Source organism: Cervus elaphus, chromosome 25 (assembly GCF_910594005.1).
Source record: "Cervus elaphus chromosome 25, mCerEla1.1, whole genome shotgun sequence".
Classification (NCBI taxonomy): Eukaryota; Metazoa; Chordata; class Mammalia; order Artiodactyla; family Cervidae; genus Cervus; species Cervus elaphus.
In genome coordinates, this window is record NC_057839.1 from 62,050,385 (window position 1) to 62,071,745 (window position 21,361).

Sequence of the window (21,361 nt, forward strand, 5' to 3'; positions counted from 1 at the left end):
AAGCCAGGCGTGCTGCAGTCCATAAGGTCACAAAGAGTCAGACATGACTTAGTGACTGAACTGCAACAAAATAATCTATAAACTATAGTGACCATTTTCACAATATATAGTAAAATAGGAAACAGTTGCATACTGTTTGAGTAAGACATGCCAGGCCCTGATCACTTGATGTAGAAATCACTTGATATGAACTGATTTCTTTAAGCCTCAAGATGTCTCCATGTAGGCCCAGAAGAGTTTAAGTAACTTGCCCAAAGTGTCCTGTATCGATAGGAGCAGAGTTGAAGGGAGTCTGATCTTCGAGCCTGACTCGAAGGCCTGGACACCACACACACAGCCTCCTCACTGAGGGCTTTGTGGTCATATAACTACCCACTGTATACCATTAAACATTATTATAATACAGTAGCTGCAAAGTTACATTTTGATGAAAATAGTTAAAGTGGATAGAAGATGTGTAGCCTAAGAAACAAATAAACATTCTTATTGCATGTTGGAGACATTGTGATATTCATTTGGGAATAGACCACAAACACTTATAGAGCCCACAAGGCAAAAAGTTGAAAGGAAATCAGTTCTGCAGAAAGTTCTGGGAGAAGCAGGGTCACTCGCCAACCAAATTAATAAGGACTGGTCACTGTCCATAACGTTCAAGGGTAACAGCACCCTGAACAGAGCTCCACGGGCACCGCGTCTCACCATTTTTTCTAAATATATTTTATTTTTATGGTATTCAAGACTTTTGACCAAGGTCATTTTATTTTACCACCAATGGCTATTTTTGTGATGTGGCTGCATGCAAAAGTCATATACTGCAAAAGACTTTATGTGAGGATACAGTTTCAGGTCATATGGACGTTGTAAATAAAAGGTCCTTTGTTCCTGTAGGCGAGCATCAAATGTCAGTTCAGAAGCAATTGATTAATACTTCACAATAGTTTCTCTGGCTTATGTTTTAGGTACATTGCTTAGCTTGAAAGCCAGCTAACCAAAAACTCATAGTTCCTTTCCTTTATTTCATTTTGAACGATATTGTGAGCAATAAAATGCCACACAAAACAGTGCAAGGAATTGATGCTTCAGGCATCAAAAAGTTGAAAAAGAAACTACAGAAATGTATCTGAGCAGGTTCATAACAGACTGAGTAGCTGTAATAATGGTTCACTTTGTGTCTTTTCCTAACATTAAGAAAACTCTTTGAACTTTTATATATATATATATATGTATATATATATATATATATATATCTTTGAAATGACCCAGAGGTGGATGAGGAGACTATCATGCTAGAAATGATAAGACTGAAAATCCTTTCTGGAGGAATTCAAAGGTTATTCTTTGGTTTAAACTAGTTTTTCTCCCACCTCATGACCTCAGAACTTGAAAGGTATTGTTTGTCCGCTTGAAATGTTCAATCTTAAACAAAAGTAATACTAAGTAAAAGTAATACTAAGTAAAAGTAATACTGTCATTTTTCTCATGTGCAAAATAGAGAAAAAACTCATTATATTCATAACCATTACTTCCCTCAATTATTTACACTTACAGATTTCAGAATTGTCTTATATCATTTGAGTTTCAATTCTGAGTGATTCTGACAATGATGAGAATATGATGTAGAACTGAGTCACAAGGATTTATGAAAACATTTAACTGAACATGTTTCTAATGTAAGAATTGTGATTTCCCAGTTTCAAGTATCAAAGATATTCTTAAATTCATGTTAACCTTTTTTTCCCCATTTTTCATAACATAAAACATTTGAGATCAAAGTGAAACTCCCTTTTTGTCCCTCCTCAGACTTATTTTTCTCTGCTCTCACCATCATGAGTTTGGGTGTATCTTTTTAATCTGTCTTTGTATGGTCTCTCTCCCTCTTACACATACATGTGTGTGTTTGTATTTATATGCAATATTATTTAGTCAGTGTCTTAAAATTTTTTCATAATCGAAGTCCTGAAGTACATGTCTTATGTGCAGTTTATGTTTTCCACTCTATATTTTGCTTTTGAGCCTGACCCATGTATACATTGGGTTTCCTTGGTGCCTCAGATGGTAAAGAATCTGTCTGCAATGCAAGAGACCCAGATTCGATCCCTGCATTGGGAGGGTCCACTGGAGAAAGGAATGGCAACCCACTCCAGTATTCTTGCCTGGGAAATCCCATAAACAGAGGAGCCTAGCGCACTATGGGCTTCCCTCATAGCTCAGTTGGTAAAGAATCTGCCAGCACACAGGAGACCCCAGTTCTATTCCTGGGTGGGGAAGATCCATTGGAGAAGGGATAGGCTACTGCTCCAATATTCTTGGGCTTTTGTGGCTCAGCGGGTAAAGAATCCACCTGCAATGTGGGAGACCTGGGTTTGATCCCTGGGTTGGGAAGATCTCCTGGAAAGGGGAAGGCTACAGTCCATGGAAGCTACAGTCCATGGAGTCACAAGGAGTCAGATATGACTAAGCAACTAACCCTTTTACTTTATGTATACATTACATATCGGGCCAATTTGCTTTAGCTGCCAAATAGTGTTTTTCCATGTTATGTCATATATGATGTGGAATCATATTATTATGGAACAGAATTTATCTATCTCCCTATTGTTGTTCCCTTAGGTTGTTTCTCTTGTTTTGCCACTGCCAGCATATAGGCAGGAGCAGTCTTGTATAAGTCTGCTGGGCACAGCTGCACAGGTTTCCCTGAAGGCGCTACCTGGAAGGAAAATTGCTGATTGGACTGTTGTTTAGTCATTAAATCGTGTCTGACTCCTTCAGACCCCATGGACTGTAGCCCAGTAGGCTCCTCTTTCCATGGGATTTCCCAGGCAAGAATGCTGAAGTGGGTTGCCATTTCCTTTTCCAGGCTATCTTCCTGACCCTGTGATGGAATTCACATCTCCTGCATCAGCAGATGGGTTCTTTACCACTGAGCTACCAGGGAAGCCTGGATGATTGGGTATTTTCACATGAAACATTGTCAGGTATTGACTCACAGCTCCCCCAAGTGTTTCACTAGTTTGCTCTCCCACATACAGTGTATGAGAGTTAACATTCCCTCATCTTCTCTTCAACACTTAGTGTGGTCAGACTTTCTAGTAGTTTTATAGACTGTGGAGGATTAAAGGGGTATCTGTCAATTTCTATTCTTTTAACTTTTGATAGGATTGAGTCTCTTTTAATATATGTGGTGACCATACATTCTTGATTTTTCTGCTCTTCATCAATTTTACATATATTTGTTGACCTCTTTTCTACTTGATCTCTTAATCTCTTTCTCATTGATTTGTAGGAGTTATTTATAATGTTCTGGAAGATAACCCTTTGTAAGCTGTATGCATTGTAAATGTCTTCTCCCAGGATGTGACTTGTTTTTTCACCTTAGTTTCTGGTGTTTACAGCTTTAATTGCATAGGAGTTCAATTTTTATGCCAACTGTGTGAATAGAATGTTAGTTCAGAATGTAGTCTCTAGAACCAGGTGGTCAGGGTAATAATCCTGGCTTCATTACTTGTTGACTGGGGGGTCTCCAGCAAGTTCCATAAGGACTTTTCAGCTCAGTTTCATTCTCTATAAAATGGGAAAATATCACCTCTCAAAAGTTTTGTTGTAAGGTTTAACTAGAAATCACTTAGAATATTGCCTGTTGTAAAGTGAAAGGTATCTATGCATTTGCTACTAGGATTTATGCTTTTAAAATATTGTTTTAAAAATTCTTTTCTAGCATTACCAGGATATATTTGTATATATGTGTGTGTGTGTGTGTGTTTAAAAGCTAAATGTTACTTATGATATATGTGTATTCTCACAATAATTGAGTTCTGAAACTTATATAAAGTTGTATTTAAATATGCATGGGTGTGTGCTGAGTCTCTTCAGTCATGTCCAGCTCTTTACAACCGCATGGACTGCAGCCCCCCAGGCTCCTCTGTCCATGGGATTCTCTGGGCAAGAATACTGGAGTGGGTTGCCACGCCCTCCTCCAGAGGATCTTCCTGACCCAGGGATCTTCCTGAACCCATGTCTCTTTTATCTCCTGCATTAGCAGGCAGATTCTCTACCACTAGTGCCACTAAAGCCCATATTTAATTCTTTGGACATTATTTCCATTTTAAGAAATAGAATTTTGGTAGTGAAAGAAAACTTTATTTCCTGAAACTGAACATACATGAAAGTTACAACAGCCTCAAAACTGACTTTTATATTAGATTAAATTGAATGATATGATTGGGGAAAAGTACACCATGAGTAATTCCTAAACACCTTAAATAAGAGTGTCTGAAGTATAGGCATAATTTCTGTTTATTGAATGAATAAAGAGTTTGCTTTAAAAAAAAAAAGTGTCCACCTTAGAGCAGCTTTTAAGAATCAATTGCATAAATATGCAATTGCATAGAAAGTAAAGGTGCACCTAAGGGAAATAAAATCCAAACCCAGTGTCTCTTGGGACTTCTATTTTCTGTGATCAGCCATACTTTTAATGCATTTTAACTCTGCTAAGGAAATCAGAAAACCATTTACATGATTAATGCTCTTTGTCTACTCCAAAGGAGATACCTGTGCTTTGAGAAATTAGTTTCATATTTACTGTCAATGGTATTTTTTCAATTGTAATAAAAAATGTTTCTTCTTGTTTCTGTTGCACATAAAATGGAAACATTTTTTAAAGAAACGAACAAAAAGTAAATATTATGTAACAGTGTGATGTGTAGTTTTGTGTGTAAAATCACCCATTACTGTGGATGAGTGGGTAAATCTCAAAGGATGCGAAATGCAGGAGCACTGCCTTATCTGTGCTAGGGTGACCCGAGACATTTTCTTCCAGCTCTAAACTGTGGAAATGAAAGATGGGGAAGTTGGAAATGCCTTATGAACTCAAATAAGGGAATATTTCTGTGTTATTCCGTGTGACATTTATTCTGCTCAAGCAAACAACCCTCTAGCTTCAGAGTTTTAACACAACTATGGTTTATTTCTCACTCGAGTTGTGTCTTCTCTGGGTTGGCAGAAATTTCCCCAGCATGTGGTTACTCAGGGACCCTTCTTCAACATAGGGCTTCACAAGGGAGTGTGTGGAAATCGCATGTCTGCCCTTCTGTGCTTGGGGCAGGAGGTGGTACGTGGCCCCGTCCACACGCAGGGTGGTAGGGAAGTGTGATCTTCATTGTGCCCAGAGGGAGTGGAGAGCAGGGCTTTGATGAGCATGGGAGAAACTTCCAGGGACTTATGCAATCTTATTGTTTCAAGTGGGAAGTAGCAAGTGAATTTCCCTCCATGGACTTTTTGTCGATGTTGCTTTTATTGGATGGGGGATTTTTAAAATTCTACAGTGATTTACAAGTTTCAAGAAAAGCTTCACACATATATGATTTTGTGTAATCCATTGATAACCCTTCCCCCCCAACCCTATCTTGCCCCTCCTTCCTACACTCCCTCCACTGCTAACCACTGGTTTCTTCTCTATTCCTGTGAGTCTGCTTTATTGTGTGTTTTATTCACTAGTTTGGTTTTTTTTTTTTTTTGGATTCCACATATAAGTGATACAGTCCATGGAATTCTCTAGGCCAGAATACTGTATAGTACTATACATTCCATGGAATTCTCCAGGCCAGAACACTGGAGTGGGTAGCCTTTCCCTTCTCCAGGGCATCTTCCCAACCCAGGAATTGAACCCAGGTCTTACGCATTGCTGGCCAATTCTTTACTGGCTAAGCCACAAGAGAAGACCAAGAATACTGGAGTGGATAGCCTATCCCTCCTCCAGAAGATCTTCCTGATCCAGGAATCAAACCTGGGTCTCTTGCATTACAGGTGGATTCTTTACTGACTGAGCTATCAGGGAAGCCCCATATAAGTGATACCATATAGCACTTGTCTTTCTCTGTCTGACTTATTTCATTTAACATATTTCCAAGTCCATCCATGTCGCTGCAAATGGAAAATTTTCATTCTCTTTTTATGGCATATATCTGTTGATGGACACCCAGATTGCCTTCTATAAACAATGCTCTTATGAAGATTGGATGCACATGTATTTTTTAATTAGTGGGGTGTTTTTTTGGATATATACCTAGAAGTGGAATTGCTGGGTCATATGTAGTTCTTTGAGAACTACATATTTTAGTTTTTTGAGAAACCTCCATATTGTTTTCCACAGAGATTGCACCAATTTACATTCCCACCAACAGTGTACAAGGGTTCTCTTTTCTCTACATCCTTGCCAACATCTGTTATTTGTGTTCTTTTTGATGATAGCCATTCTGACAGGTGTGAAGTGATACCTCGTTGTGGTTTTAATTTGTGTTTCCCTGATGATTAGTGATGTTGAGCATCATTTCATGTGCCAGGTGTCCATCTGCATTTCCTCTTTGGAAAAAACATCCACTCAGTTCTGCCCATTTTTTTAATCATGTCGTTTACTTTTTTTTTATATTGAGCTATATGTGGTCTAGTTATTTAACATCAATAAGATAGCTACTCCCTAGGTACTAAAAGATATAGCACAGCCCTAGTATACAATAAGTACTTAGCAAACGACTGAACTGGTAAAAGGAATGTAGTAGCATACAGACAGTAGTAAATCTTGAAGGCTATACTATGAAAACATTTTATCATCTCAGAAAAATACGGTACTGGTTTCCTTGGGCTACCATGACAAGTTACTACAAGTATCTTAAAATAAATTAATTACCTCACAGTTTGGGGGCCAGAAGTGATAGCTTATGGTGAATGATGTCGGATTCGTGATCTCCAAAGAAGAAGATTTAGCTTCGGGACCAGGGACCAGTCTTGATCACTCAAGAGCTTTTGTGTAGCAGTTTTATTAAAGTAAGAAAAAGTGAAAAGAAAAAGTGAAAGTGAAGTCACTCAGTCGTGTCTGACTCTTTGCAACCCCATGGACTGTAGCCCCCCAGGCTCCTCGGTCCATGGGATTTTCCAGGCATGAATACTGGAGTGGGTTGCCATTCCTTCTCTAGGGGATCTTCCCGACCCAGGGATCGAACCCTGGTCTCCCGCATTATAGGCAGACCCGTCTGAGCCAGCAGGGACAGACAGAGCTTCTGACAAAGACATCAGAAGGGGGATGGAGAGTGCCCCTACTCACTAGTCTTTTCAAGATATGAGACCCACTCCCACAACATACATCTTAAATTAACAAGATTAGAATTAACAAAGAAAGGTCTTACCAGACCCACTCCCACAACATACTTTTTAAGATAACAAGATTGGTCAGAAAACCTTCTTGTTAAGGAGAAACATGCCCTCTAGCAAGATACATTGTTATATTGATTAAAACAATAGCCATGTAGAAAATGTCTTTTTCTCCTTGAGAGCCCCAGACCCCTTTCTCTTTCTAGAGGGCTCCGGACCCCTTTCTCCTCCTCAGGAACCCTGGACTTCTTACCAACCTACCTAGGAATTGACTCTCTCAGAAGTTTAAAATCAAGTTATGCTGACAGGGCCGTGTTCCCTCAGTTCAGTTCAGTCATTTCAGCCCCTGAGTCGTATCTGACTCTGTGACCCCGTGGACTACAGCACACCAGGCTTCCCTGTCCTTCATCATCTCCTGGAGTTTGCTCAGTCTCATGTCTATTGAGTTGGTGATGCCATCCAACCATGTCATCCTCTGTCACCCCCTTCTCCTCCTGCCCTCAATCTTTCCCAGCATCAGGATCTTTTCCAATCAGTCAGTCAGCTCTTCTCATCAGGTGGCCGAAGGATTGAAGCTTCAGCTTTAGCATCAGTCCTTCCAATGAATATTCAGGGTTGATTTCCATTAGGATTGGCTGGTTTGATCTCCTTGCTGTCTAAGGGACTCTCAAGAGTCTTCTCCAGTGCCACAATTCAAAAGCATCAATTCTTCAGCACTCAGCCTTCTTTATGGAGGAATACTAAAGTGAAGTTGCTCAGTCGTGCCCGACTCTTTGCGACCCCGTGGACTGTAGCCCACCAGGCTCCTCCGTCCATGGGATTCTCCAGGCAAGAATACTGGAGTGGGTTACCATTTCCTTCTCCAGGGGATCTTCCCAACCCAGGGATCGAACCTGGGTCTCCCGCATTGGAGGCAGATGCTTTTAACCCTTGAGCCACCAGGGAAGCCAGGAGGAATACTAAAGAGAAGTTCTTTTCTTAAGTCTTCCAGGTTCTTCTGGCTCCAGCCATTCCTTGGCTTATAGATACATAACTCCAGTCTCTGCTTCCATCTTCACAGGACCTTCACAAGACCTTCTCCTCTGTCTTTCTCCTCTAGTGTCTTTTATAAGGACATTGATCATTGGGTTTCTGAAGCTCTCATCTTAGGATCTTTACCTTAATTGCATCTTTAAAAACCCTTTCCCATTAAGTAACCTTTCACAATTTCTAGGGGTTTGGTGTGGACACATCTTTTGGGGGGAAAGGATACCATTCAACTCACTACAATTTTGAAAACATTTTCCACCCCTGTATTAGATGCCACTTACTAACTGAACATACTGCTAACTGAACATTTTTTAAAATATTAATTATAGGATTGCATTTCTGTTTTACATGTTAAACCTTGCACTTAACTGTTACTGCTTTATAGTGATACACTTTTTGATGCAAGGAGAAGTTGCATCAAAGTGAATTTGTAATGTTATCATTTCAGGTATCAACTGTCTATAACTCTCATCATTGCAAAACCATTTTTCACTTTGCTAAAATGGATTGGCTGAGGAGAAAGATGCCCTAAAAAGGTCTCTTGAGGGACTGCTCTTATATTCGTGTATATCAATCATGGCTATTCTGAACACTCATTTATATAAGAATTGCCTTTTCCCCCAGCAAATGTATTCAGAAACCATTTCTGAGGTACAGATTAAAGTTCTAAAACCTACTTCTTGTTGTGAAACTGATGAGCTATTCATAGAAGTGCCTTGATCAGAGTAAAAGATCTAGTAAATAGGTATAGAAAATGATTCTCAAAATGATACCTGTCAGTAATTGTCATATAGATTTCCCACAAATTATTGACATATAAAAAAGGGTATGTTAGAACTATTTGCATGTATAATGAAAGAGCTGTTCATATTTAGAAATTTTAAATTTATTTATGTATTTTAAATAAATCATTCAGAATAAATTTATGTGCCCACCTAGATACAATCTGCACAATATCTTTGGTGTGTCATTTATATGAGCCACCCTTTCTACCTGGGTCATTTTTATTATATGATATATTTCTAAAGTGGAAACTTGGAAACTGTATAGTTGGTGGTGGTAAAGTGTTATGATTTTTATATTACTTAATTTGAAATATAATCAACAGCTGAAAGGAACTGCTTATATGGTATGTCTAGGAAAAGGTATAGGTTTATTTTATCTCTTTATAATGAAAATGGAGAAAGTTATATCTTTATTAGAACACCTTACAAAGTTTACATGAAACTATTCAGACTTATATTTTAAAATAGCTACAGTTGGGTAGAACTTCATGTATGTAGAAACTGTCATAAATAATAAGTATAATAGATTGTGATTTGTAAAAAAAAATCAGCTGTTGTTTAGAAAATTACTGAATGAATAGAATGATGTCCATTTATGACATGTTAATACCTGTGAATCCAAAGAGGTATATATCAAATAGGTTAAAATTATGATTGTATCAAAGTGGGACCCCTTTTCCGAGTAAGAAATTAAAGGGAGTTCCCATGCAGCCCCCATTACTAACTTAATGTACCTTTGCATCTTATAGTCTAGAGTCCTTTAATTTGTAACAAATTCATTATATCTATGTATTCTCTTTTTTACAGTTCAGCAGAAGAGCAGTTTCACTGGCAATCACAAGGTAAGGTACAGCTTCTCTTCTTTATTGACATATACTTGAATTACAGTGTTGTATAATTTATACATACTAATATACATATTCCTTCTTGTGTTCCTTTCCACTATGATTATAAGATAGTCAATCTAGTTCCTTGTGCTATACAGTAGTTAACTTTTTGTTCATCTGTTTTACATCTAGTAGGTTGTATCTGCTAATCCCAAACTCCTGATTTATTCCTCTCTTACCCCTTTTCTCAATTGGTAATCATGTTTGTTTTCTCATGTCCATGGATCTTTTTGTTTTGCAAACAAGTTCATTTGTATCATATTTTAGATTCCACACACAAATGATATTATAAGTATTTGTTTTTCTCTGACTTCACTTAATATGATTATCCCTAGGTCCATCCATGTAGCTACAAATGGCATTATTTCATTATTTTTTACATCAAATAATACTCCATTGTGTACATATATATACACACACACACACCACATCTTCTTTATCCATTCATCAGCTGATGGACATTTAAATTTAAAGTACAACTTCTTGATAAGCATTTATACTTACTTCTACACATATCTCTATTGGTTAATTTTCTTAAGAAATTTAGAAAGAAACTTATAAAAATAAATTTGATAAAACATGACACTAAAATTAAGTGAAGTTGTTTTGAAAGCTCAAGAGTTCATGGGAGTTAAATTTTCCCAATTCCCTAGTAACTTTATGTTTTTCATGGACACATATAATTGGCTAGACTTGGTTTTTAATAGTGGTTGACCAGGGGTTACAATGTGATACCTAATAAGAATTTCATAAAGGTAATAGCATCACTGACTCAATGGACATGAGTTTGAGTAAACTCTGGGAGCTGGTGATGGACAGGGAGGCCTGACATGCTACAGTCCATGAAGTCGCAAAGAGTTGGACACAACTGAGTGACTGAACTGAACTGAACTGAATAGTTTTAGTTACTTTATTTTTGATTATTAAGTGATAGTCTTAAACTTTAATGTTGACAAAACCATGTGCTTGTTCATCTCTTTGAAATATTGTATTTCAGATGGTCAAAAAGATATCGAAGATGAGCTCACAACAGGTCTCGAACTGGTGGACTCCTGTATTAGATCACTGCAGGAATCAGGAATACTTGACCCACAAGACTATTCAACAAGTGAAAGTAAGTCAAATGGTAATTAGGCTTGAAGACAATTAAAATATAAGAGCATAATGTTATTATTATTAATGAAAGTGAAAGTGGCTCAATCATGTCTAACTCTCTGTGACCCCATTGAATGCGGGTCAACCCAATGGACCACACAGTCCATGGGATTCTCCAGGCCAGAATACTGGAGTGGGTAGCTGTTCCCTTCTCCAGGGGATCTTGCCACCCCAGGGATCAAACCCAAGTCTCCTGCATTGCAAGCGGATTCTTTACCAGCTGTGCCACCAGGGAAACCCATTAATCTTAATACAGTTAAATCATGAGCCATATCCTTAGGACTTCAAGATGTGTTTATACTTATTTTATCAATTTCATTCCACTCTCATCTACTTCCTTCCTGCATTACCGCACGCTAATTCACATTTGATTATAAACTCTCTCAAGTCAGTAACTGGGGCTTCCCTGATGGCTCAGATGGTAAAGAATCTGGCCACAATGCAGGAGATCAAGGTTCAATCCCTGGGTTAGTAAGATCCCCTGGAGAAGGGAATGACTACCCATTCCAATATTCTTACCTGGAAAATCCAATGAACAGAGGAGCCTGGTGGGCTACAGTCCATGGGTTCACAAAAAGTCAGACATGACTGAACAACTAACATAACAAGTCAGTAATTAGCATCAAGATTTCTCACCAATTATTGACATATTGGTGATTCTCAACCAATTCTCTGACATCCTTTTTGGTATCTAGATTAGCAAATTGTTTGAATTCATCATATACTTGTTTTATCAACATATTGTCTGCTTTAAACTTGATTGTCAGAGGTTCCCAGGTGGTGCAATGGTAAGGTATCCACCTGCCAATGCAGGAGACTAAAGAGAATGAGACACAGGTTTGGTTCCTGGGTCAGGAAGTTCCCCTGGAGTAGGAAATGGCAACCTACTCTGAAATTCTTACCTGGAAAATTGTATGGACAGAGGAGCCTCATGGCCTATGGCTTATGGATAGAGGAGCCTGGTGGGCTACAGTTGATGGGGTCGCAAAGAGTTGGACATGACTGAGCACACACAGTCAAGGCTTTATTCATGCAGATTATTGTTGGTAGGGATCTTAAATGTTGGAGCAATTCTATAGCAAAATAGATAGAATTATATAGTGTATGCAATACTGTTTAGTACGATGCTACAGTACTATGCAGTAACTTCTTACATTTCTATGTTTAGCTATCTTGCATAGCCATATTAATCTCAATAAATATTTAAAGATTTTTTTTCTACTTAATTATATGTTTTTCAACCAGAGTGGCTGAAACTTAGAAATAAAAGTTCTTTGAACTGAAACAAGCCTCATTTTAATAAATCATAAAATCCTCTTGACCTATTTTAATAAAATCCTGCAAAAAGCTAAAAATTAAATCATTAAAACAGACATTACCCTAATAATTTCTGTATCAGAAATCAGTGGAGCGTTTTATTCCTTAATTTTGAAAAAGTATAATTTCCTTGAAAACCCATCAATGTTTCCTATATAAAGGAAAGATAGTGAGATAGCATGGTGATCCTAAAACCACTTAAAGTACATATTCATTCATTTTCTCTATAATCTTTATAACACCATGACTCTTAAGATAACTTCATCATGAATATGCTGGTTTATTTTAACCATATACATCCTCTCATTAAAGCTTCTAAAGTAAGAGGGATGAGTGTATTATACTTGTTCTCTGTATTTTATATTTTACAGTATAAGATTGTTTCCTTTTCTTTCTCAAAGCCTATAAAATATTTACTCTGTAGGGGCAGTTGTAGTTAGAACTATTAATATATTTAATTAATATTTGAAGCACATGCACTCATTTTATTAGAGAGTAAGTAAAGCAGAAATAAAACTTCTTGGAAGGATGATATTGGCTATGTTATTTTTATATAATACTAGAGAAATATATTTTATTATGATTTAGGAGAGGGTATAACTTTTTATTCATGAAAGTACAGGAAAAAAGAAGGAAGAAAAGAGTAAATTAATAAGCAAACAAGGTAAAATAGAAGTGGTAAATCAAGTATATCAATCTAGCACTGCATGTGAGCACACTGAATTCTCAGAAAAAAATAAAAATTCAAATTTGTAGAAAATGAAGATAAAACCATGAGGTATGTTTAATATACATACTTATTTTAATGAAGTAAATCTTGAAATAAATAGACATTTACTATTTAGACAAATAGTAATAGACAAATAGACAAATAGAGTAGACTAAGGAATGACAGCAAATACAATGAACACAAGGAGTAGGATTGGGAAGAATAATGTGAAATGAAGTGGAATTTGCCACAGAATCACTAAGCAGCGTCAAAAAGGAATTATACAGTGAAAATATATTCTTATAATTATATGGTAAAATCTGGTGAACATATATGCACCAAATAACATAACATCTGAATATTAAAAATGAAAGAGCTTGATGAAAAATAATGTGAACATTTCTCAGAATCAGACTGAATAATAGAAGAAGCCACAGAAAGTTCGATAAATAATTAACAAATCAATGAATTAAGTGAATTTTTAAAAGTTATACTTTTTGAATAACAATAAATATTTGCTTTATATGTCCAAGGAAAATTTATAAAAATTGATCAGTTAATGGGTTGTAAAGATAATTCTAAAAGTTATAAAGTATAGAAAGGCCACATTTTTTTATAATAATTCAGTCAAATTAAAAGTAAACAATAAAATGATAAGCAAAAATATAATAACATTAAAATTAAGAAACATACTTGTGGATTTACCAAATCAAGTGTGAAAGCAGGAAGAAAATTACATACTCTTTTATATTTACAAAGCAAATGAAATAGCAATATTTTATAATGAAAGCATAAGGGCATGGTAAAAAAAATGCATTCAGAGGAAATTGAAATTTTATTATTAAAAATAAAAGATAATAATGAGCTCAGCATCCCTTTATTTTGGGACACCTTAAAAAGAGCTAAATAAATCAAAATAAGCTAGGAAGATGGAAATAAATTATAAAAGCAGTGCAGAGATAACATAAAATTAAAGAGTAGAAAAGATAAATATTAGAGGAGATAAATAACTATATGAACTTTTTAAAAAATTGCTTTGTCAACTAATAATCCCAAACATCCTAAATTTAATTTGTTTGTTTGGCAGTGCTGGGTCTTCATTGCTAAGCCAGCTTTTCTCTAGTTGGGGCAAGCAGGGTCTTCTCTCTAGTTTTAGCTCTCGCGCTTCTCATTGCAGTAGCTTCTCTTGTGGAGAAGGGCTCTAGGGGATCAGTCGTTGCAGCTCAAGAGCTCAGTAGCTGCAGTTCCCAGGCTCTAAAGCTCAGGCTTAATAGCTATGGCCCACGGGCTTAGTTGCTCCAAGGCGTGTGGGATCTTCCTGGACCAGGGATCGAACCCATGTCTCCTATATTGGCCAGTGGATTCTTTATGACTGATCCACAGAGGAAGTCTGTGAATTTCTAAATCGAGACACTCTACACATAGGAGGAATAGAATGTTTAGTGTTCACTTTTGCATTTCTGTAAAACCCGTCCAAACATTACATGCAAAAGATTTATCTTTATTACAGGAAATTTAAATATACTAGTAAGGGTTTTTGAAGTAGATTTGCTAACTGCTGAATTTTTGATTTTCAGAAAGATTACTTAGTTTATGTTATTATATACTGATTTATCTTTTTGAAGACTCCCAGGAGTTTAGTTAATTGTTCGTTTTTGAAGGCCCTGCTTCTTGTTTGAAGATTGTTGTTGTTCAGTTGCCAAGTCATGTCCCCTGGACTCTGCGACCCCACGGACTGCAGCACGCCAAGTTTTTCTGTCCTTCACTATCTCCCAGAGTTTTCGGTGATATCATCCAACCATCTCATCCTCTGTCACCCCCTTCTCCTCCTGCAATCAGTCTTTCCCAGCATCATGGTCTTTTCCAATAAGTTGGCTCTTTGCATCAGGTGGCCAAAGGATTGGAGCTTAAACAAAGTAAAATTAAAATAAACAACAAACCCAGGTGATTCAAATGCTGCTTGAAAGTTTTATGCCAAAGGATCTGAATCACAGTAAACTGTGGAATATTGTTATTCTTAAGAAACATTGGTTCTTAACATTTTCAGAGTCAGTTTGAGACTGAATGAAGTAAAATTTAGGAAATTAATTTTAAAATATTGAGAAGATAATTATCATTTGAGGGATCAATTATTGCTTATTTTAAGTACTCAGAATATCAGAAAATAAAAATCCTAATTGCTGTTTGTGTTTGTATCAGGGCCCAGATGGGAAATAGAGTCCTCTCAAAAAGAGTTTAAATGAAGAGAATTTAATTAAGGGCCCATTTACAAACGGTTGAGCAAGATTAAGGGAACAATCGATGCCTGAAGAAGTATTTGGGGAGTAGCAACAGATGGAAACCCTTGCCACCCTGGTCCCAAAGGAAAAATCAACGAACCGGTGCCAGCAGAGTCAGGAGGCGCGGTTGGTGGGAACAGAAGAATAAATACTCTAGCCTCTCTCTCCTCCTGCCTTTCACTGGCCAAGTCTAGTCTTAAATCAAGTGCCAAGGGACCCTTGTGATACAGTCTCTGTGGGGAGAAGGGCAGAGAATGAATATGGGGGAGCAAAGAGAATAATCAGCACAGCATTCTACTCAGTTCTAGAACAACATACCATGTTTATATTTATATAAACATAACACATTCGTATGTACTAATGCTTTGACACATTTCATAGAATTAGCACAAGCCCATCAGATTCTGCCCGTCCCTTGTTTTTGTGATGATTCAATCAATGGTCTCATTAGCTAGTACAGACATGAAATCGCTGATGGTAAATTGGACCTGGCACACTGCCCTCGAGAGCTGGAATCTTAGTCCTAACCTGAAAGAGACCAAAGCAACACTAAATACAGTCTAAAACCAGCTTGAAAAATGTACAGTGGCAACCAGTCTCAGCCCCTAAGCATTTAATACATAATTTGTTGTGTTTAAAAGCTTTAGTTATTTTTCTTTCCAGGGTCTGACTGAAATAAAATTTGAATTTTAGTAAACCCACCTTCTTGACCCTAAGGCAAGCAATAACTGCTCTAGTAATATGAACTACAGTGTCCCCCACTTAGCAGTGTTTTCCACCACTTTGCATTTTTTAAAAAGTGCTATCATAAACAGTGTGTAAATCATCTGTACAACCTTTGCCAGCCCCCCGCTCTTCTGTGGCTGCCAGCTGTGTAATTTCAACTCTAACGAGTACATGACATGGAGTCGCTAGAAGAATTGCTGTTGTTTTACTGAAAAAAAAAAAAAATTATTGACAGAGGCTCAGGGCCATTGAAGTTGGGAAAGACTGAAGGCAAAAGGAGAGGACGGTGAGGATGAGCTGGTTAGATAGCATCACCAACTCAATAGACACGAGTTTGAACAAACTCTGGGAAATAGTAAAGGACAGGGGAGCCTGGAGTGCTTCAGTCCATGGGGCCACCAAGAGTCAGATCCAACTGAGTGAGTCTACAGCAACCGGAGGGCCATTAGCTTCTCATGTGATACACCGCTTGACCCAAACTGTATGTCATGGACCAAGTACGTTATTTGACTCCACGCATCCTTGGAGATACAAACTCAGAGATAAAGGTAATGATGTCTTAGCTAAAAATTATTGAAAACATGTGTTAGTCAAAATCAGAGAGGCAATCAACTTCTTGTGGGGTAGAGCGGGGGATGGCTTATATGTTTATTTGTTGTTGTTTATTCACTAAGTCATATCCAACTCTTTTCCGACTCCACGGACTGTAGCCTGCTAGTCTCCTCTGTCCATGGGATTTCCCAGGCAAGAATACTAAAGTTGGTTGCCATTTCCTTCCCCAGGGGATCTTCCCAATGCAGGGATCGAATCTGGATTTCCTGCATCTCCTGCATTGCAGGCGGATTCTTTACCACTGGTCCTCTGGGGAAGCCTCCTTCTGTGTTTATAGTGTTAACTTGTTGAATATCATGAAATAGTAATTATTTGTTTCTGTAGCACTTGGACAAATTGAAATTCTACCACATCCTAGAAAATCCCAGCATTCAGTAGCAAGGAAATCTTAGGAGCTTAGTATATTCTGAATATTATGGCAAAGAAAGGAATGCTATTTAATTGAGTTCTCAATTCAGAATATATTCAAAAAATTAGCAATCAATCATATAGGTTACCATTCTGAGCAGGTGAAATCTAAATAGAATGATCATATATAGTTTGATAGAAAGGAATATATTACTTCCTCTTGATTTACAGTCTTGTCATCTTCATTTAATTACTGTGAATATGCTTAATTCCATGAGGTGGAAGAACCATTGAGAGATTGGGTTATTAAAAATGCTATAAAATATAACCCCTTACATTCTTATGGAATAATAATAAAGATAAGAGACAACCTTGGGAGATGAATATTTTCACAATTCCTGGCAAGCATGGCAACAAAGGATTCAGAAGTGGTTTGGGAGGATGACATGTTTATGGCGATTAGAGTAATCAAGATGATAAACATATAAATAATGTGACTCACTGTTAATAATCTGATAGGGTGGAGACCAGATTCTCAGTTAGACCTGATGGGGTGCAGAGACTCTGGGTAGGTAGGGGTCCAGGGTAATTCATCCTGCCCTTGGAGCCACAAGGTCTAGATTCCGGCCCTGCTGTTCCCCTCGCTCCACAAGTGGCTGAGGACTGCCACCTGGGCCCAGAGACCCCAAGTCCCTTCCTGGTCATGTATTTATTCCGGTGAATTGAGTACATCCTTGGTTGTTCATTCCTTGTATTTACTTCATCATATACCCTTTGGTCCAAAGTGTTTGAAATACAAACAAGCCAGTCTCCGCTCCAGAAGTTGGTCAGAATTGAAGCCTGAAATTGTCTGATGCTTCATGCATCCTTTTCTTTCCTTTCCAGGTTCAATCACACCCACCTAGCCCACTACCTATGGTGTTACAGAGCCCATGGGAAGTTGGCGGGGGAAGGTATGAACACAAGTGAGGGAGAACACCCGGGTAGCACACAGGATATAGTAATATCCTCCAGAAAGCTGTCATCTTTCCTCCCAGATTGGACCTTTACCTCTTTTTCAGTTAAGGTTCAATTTCTTTCTCTTATATTTCTTTCTGGACTTCTCTGGTGGCTCAGTCAGTAAAGAATCCATCTGCAAAGCAGGAGACCTGGGTTCAATCCCTGGGTTGGGAAGATTCCCCTGGAAGAGGGCATGGCAACCCACTTCAGTATTACATTTCTTTCTATCACAGATAGATAGAAAGATATATGTCTTTCTATCACATAGGCGTTTGAGATGCATGTTATAGCTTCTGCAAAGAGATCACCAGCTCAGAGGCAGACCTATGAAATGAAGGGATGGGCAAACACCTGAAATACCAACTGCTCCTTATCCGTTCCCTAAGCAGGAGGGAAAAAATGCAAATTTCTCATTAAAGACATCATTCTCATCTGTGTTCTCAGGGTCTCCTAGAATCAAGCACAGAGTTTAGAGCCTGGCAGAGATTTTTAATGAAAACATAATTGGGTTCTGAAATTGTCAAGGTACCCTAGGCACCCCACATGCAAATATGAGGGTCAGATGAAAGCTGGTAGAAGTGAAGAAAAGGAGAGAGGCAGAAAGCTCCCGTGAGAAAGTCAAAATAAGCAGACTTTTCCCTGGGGCACAGTGGAGGGGGACCCCCTCCAGCGGTAAGGAGCCTGCTGGCCAGTGTAGGAGACATAAGAGATGCAGATTTGATCCCTGGGTCCAGAAGATCCCCTGGAGAAGGAAATGGTAACCCACTGCAGTATTCTTGCCTGGAGAATCCCACAGACAGAGGAGCCTGAAGGGGTAGAGTCAGTAGGGTTACATAGCGTCGGACAGGACTAAAACGATTTAGCATGCAGCATTTAAGCACTTACTAACAACAGCACAGAGAGTCTCTGCCCTCGGCGTTTGTGTCACGGGCAGAAGAGGCTGAAATTGAGCACTCTAAATACTATAAGGTCAGATAGGTAATTGCTCCCAGCAGTGACAAAGCCAGTGGGGGTAAAGTAGGGCAGAGTTTCCCAGAGTGTATTGGGATTCCTGGGGGTCCTCAAGAACTTTTCAGGGATTGCAGAGATACCCGTTTTCACAATAATCCCATGATGCCATCCATCTTTCCTTACTTGTTCTTACACAATCAGAGCATGAGAGTCACACAGAGAACAGATTTGTGATTACCAAGGAGAAGGGGGTGGGGAAGGGATGGACTGGGAGTTTGGGATTAGCAGATGCAAGCTATTGTATACAGGATGGATAAACAACATGGTCCCACTGTATAGCACACAGAACCATAGCTCAGTTCAGTTGCTCAGTCGTGTCTAACTCTTTGTGACCCGATGGACTGTAGCAGGCCAGGCTTCCCTGCCCATCACCAACTCCCAGAGCTTGCTCAAACTCATGTCATTTGAGTCGGTGATGCCATCCAGCCATCTCACCCTCTGTCATCCCCTTCTCTTCCCGCCTTCAATCTTTCCCAGCATCAGGGTCATTTTTAGTGAGTCAGCTCTTCCCATCAGGTGACCAAAGTATTGGAGCTTCAGCTTCAGCATGAGTCCTTCCAATGAATATTCAGGACTGGTTTCCTTTAGGATTGGCTGGTTGGATCTCCTTGCAGTCCAAGGGACTCTCAAGAGTCTTCTCTAAAACCACAGTTCCAAAGCATCAATTCTTCAGCGCTCAGCCTTCTTTATGGTCCAACTGGGAAAACGACTGGACTACTGACTACTGGAAAAACCATAGCTTTGACTAGATGGACCTTTGTTGGCAAAGCAATGTCTCTGCTTTTTAATATGCTGTCTAGGTTGATATCCTATGATAAGCCATAATGGGAAAGAATATGAAAAAGAATGTGCATATACATATATATATGTATATGTATAACTGAGTCATCTGGCAGTACAGCAGAAATTGATGCAACATTGTAAATAAATTATACTTGAATAAAGTAAGTTAAACAAACAAACTAAAACAGACTGAGAATCACACACAAAGAGTGTTCAGTGAAGCTTCCTGGAGGCTACGTGGCACGTGATAGCATCTTTGCTCTGATGGCTCATGGAAAGTATGTGATGCAACCTTCTCTTTTAAATACTTTCCAATTTTGATGTCCTAAATTGTATTCTACGTCACTCATATGGTGAATAAAAGCTCTTTAAAGCATGTGGGATCTTAGTTCCCTGACTAGGGATTGAACCGAGTCCCCTACAGTGGAGGCACAGTCTTAATAGGACCTCTAGGGAAGTCTCCAAACCACTGTAGTTTTGAGGGAATGATGCAAGGGCCAGGAAATCATTCTTTACTTGATTGGGAATCTGAATAAATGTGTGAGCAAACCCTACAAATATTTAGGAAAAAGTCTGTGATTTGCGTCAAATCAAAAATTAGTTCTTTAAGTTAATATAATTCCATTAATACATTGAAATGTTTTCAAAATTTAGCTTTTAAATTTTGTTTTCTTCTAAAGCAATTTGTATTAGTTTTCAATTTCTTTTCACAATGACTGATAGTGAGAAGTATGAATCAATTATCTTTAGACTGTTAATTTATAAAGAAAAACATATAATGATTTGCCTCATTTTTGTGTTACATTAGTTTTTTTCTAATGGTAAATAAGACTAAACTTTATAAGGAAGTAGTTGGGGACTAGAGCAAGCTATAAAAATACCATTCTATGACTAAAACAACATGTAAAATCCCATGCACAATAAAAGTCTTGAGCTGTACATTTTAAGGGAACTTATATATTTGAAGTTTTTATTTTGTAATCAATGATATATTGTTCATTTCCCTCCATTATATAGATGTAAAGAAATGGACTTACTATATTTAGGGTAAGAGCTTTATCCATTTTTCATTTATTCATATACCAAGTCAAACTTGAGAAAGCAGACTAGTTAGATCAGTAGCATTGATTGAATCAAAATCAGTTTAAAAACTAAATGACTGCTTCCCTATTCTTGGGACCTTTCAAGTTTTCATTTTCATGTAAAGCATTATACACTGAAAGCAGCTGACCAGAGGAAACAGATATTTTGAAGGAAGAGACTTAGAAATCAAGTTTAAGAACACATTTACTGGGACTTCCCTGTTGGTCCAGTGGTTTAGACTTCACCTTCCAAAGCAGGGAGTGCAGATTCACTCTGTGGTCAGGGAACTAAGATCCCATTTGTCTTGCAGCCAAACAAACAAGCAAACAAACAAAAAATAAAACAGAAGTGATATTGTAACAAATTCAATAAAGACTTTAAAAATGGTCCATTGTGGGGGAAAGAAAAAAAAAGAACACATCTGTTCATAGAACAAGCCCTAAGCTTTGCTATGTAACAAGCCGCTTGAGTTTCTGCCCCCATTTAATTTTAGGG

The 21,361-nt window shown here is 38.0% G+C and overlaps 1 protein-coding gene and 1 non-coding gene across 3 annotated transcripts in view; one reads left to right on the plus strand and one right to left on the minus strand.

The window, feature by feature from the left end:
- CTNND2 (catenin delta 2) overlaps nucleotides 1-21,361 on the plus strand; it is a 1,061,406-nt gene that overhangs the window by 570,453 nt on the left and 469,592 nt on the right. For both annotated transcript variants that reach the window (XM_043887623.1, XM_043887624.1), the window contains exons 4-5: nucleotides 9,765-9,799; nucleotides 10,842-10,958. In XM_043887623.1, the coding sequence (XP_043743558.1) occupies nucleotides 9,765-9,799; nucleotides 10,842-10,958 (152 nt within the window). The remainder of the gene's footprint in view (nucleotides 1-9,764; nucleotides 9,800-10,841; nucleotides 10,959-21,361) is intronic.
- Nucleotides 8,016-8,088, minus strand: TRNAW-CCA. The gene has a single exon. It is a non-coding gene; the product is annotated as a tRNA-Trp (tRNA).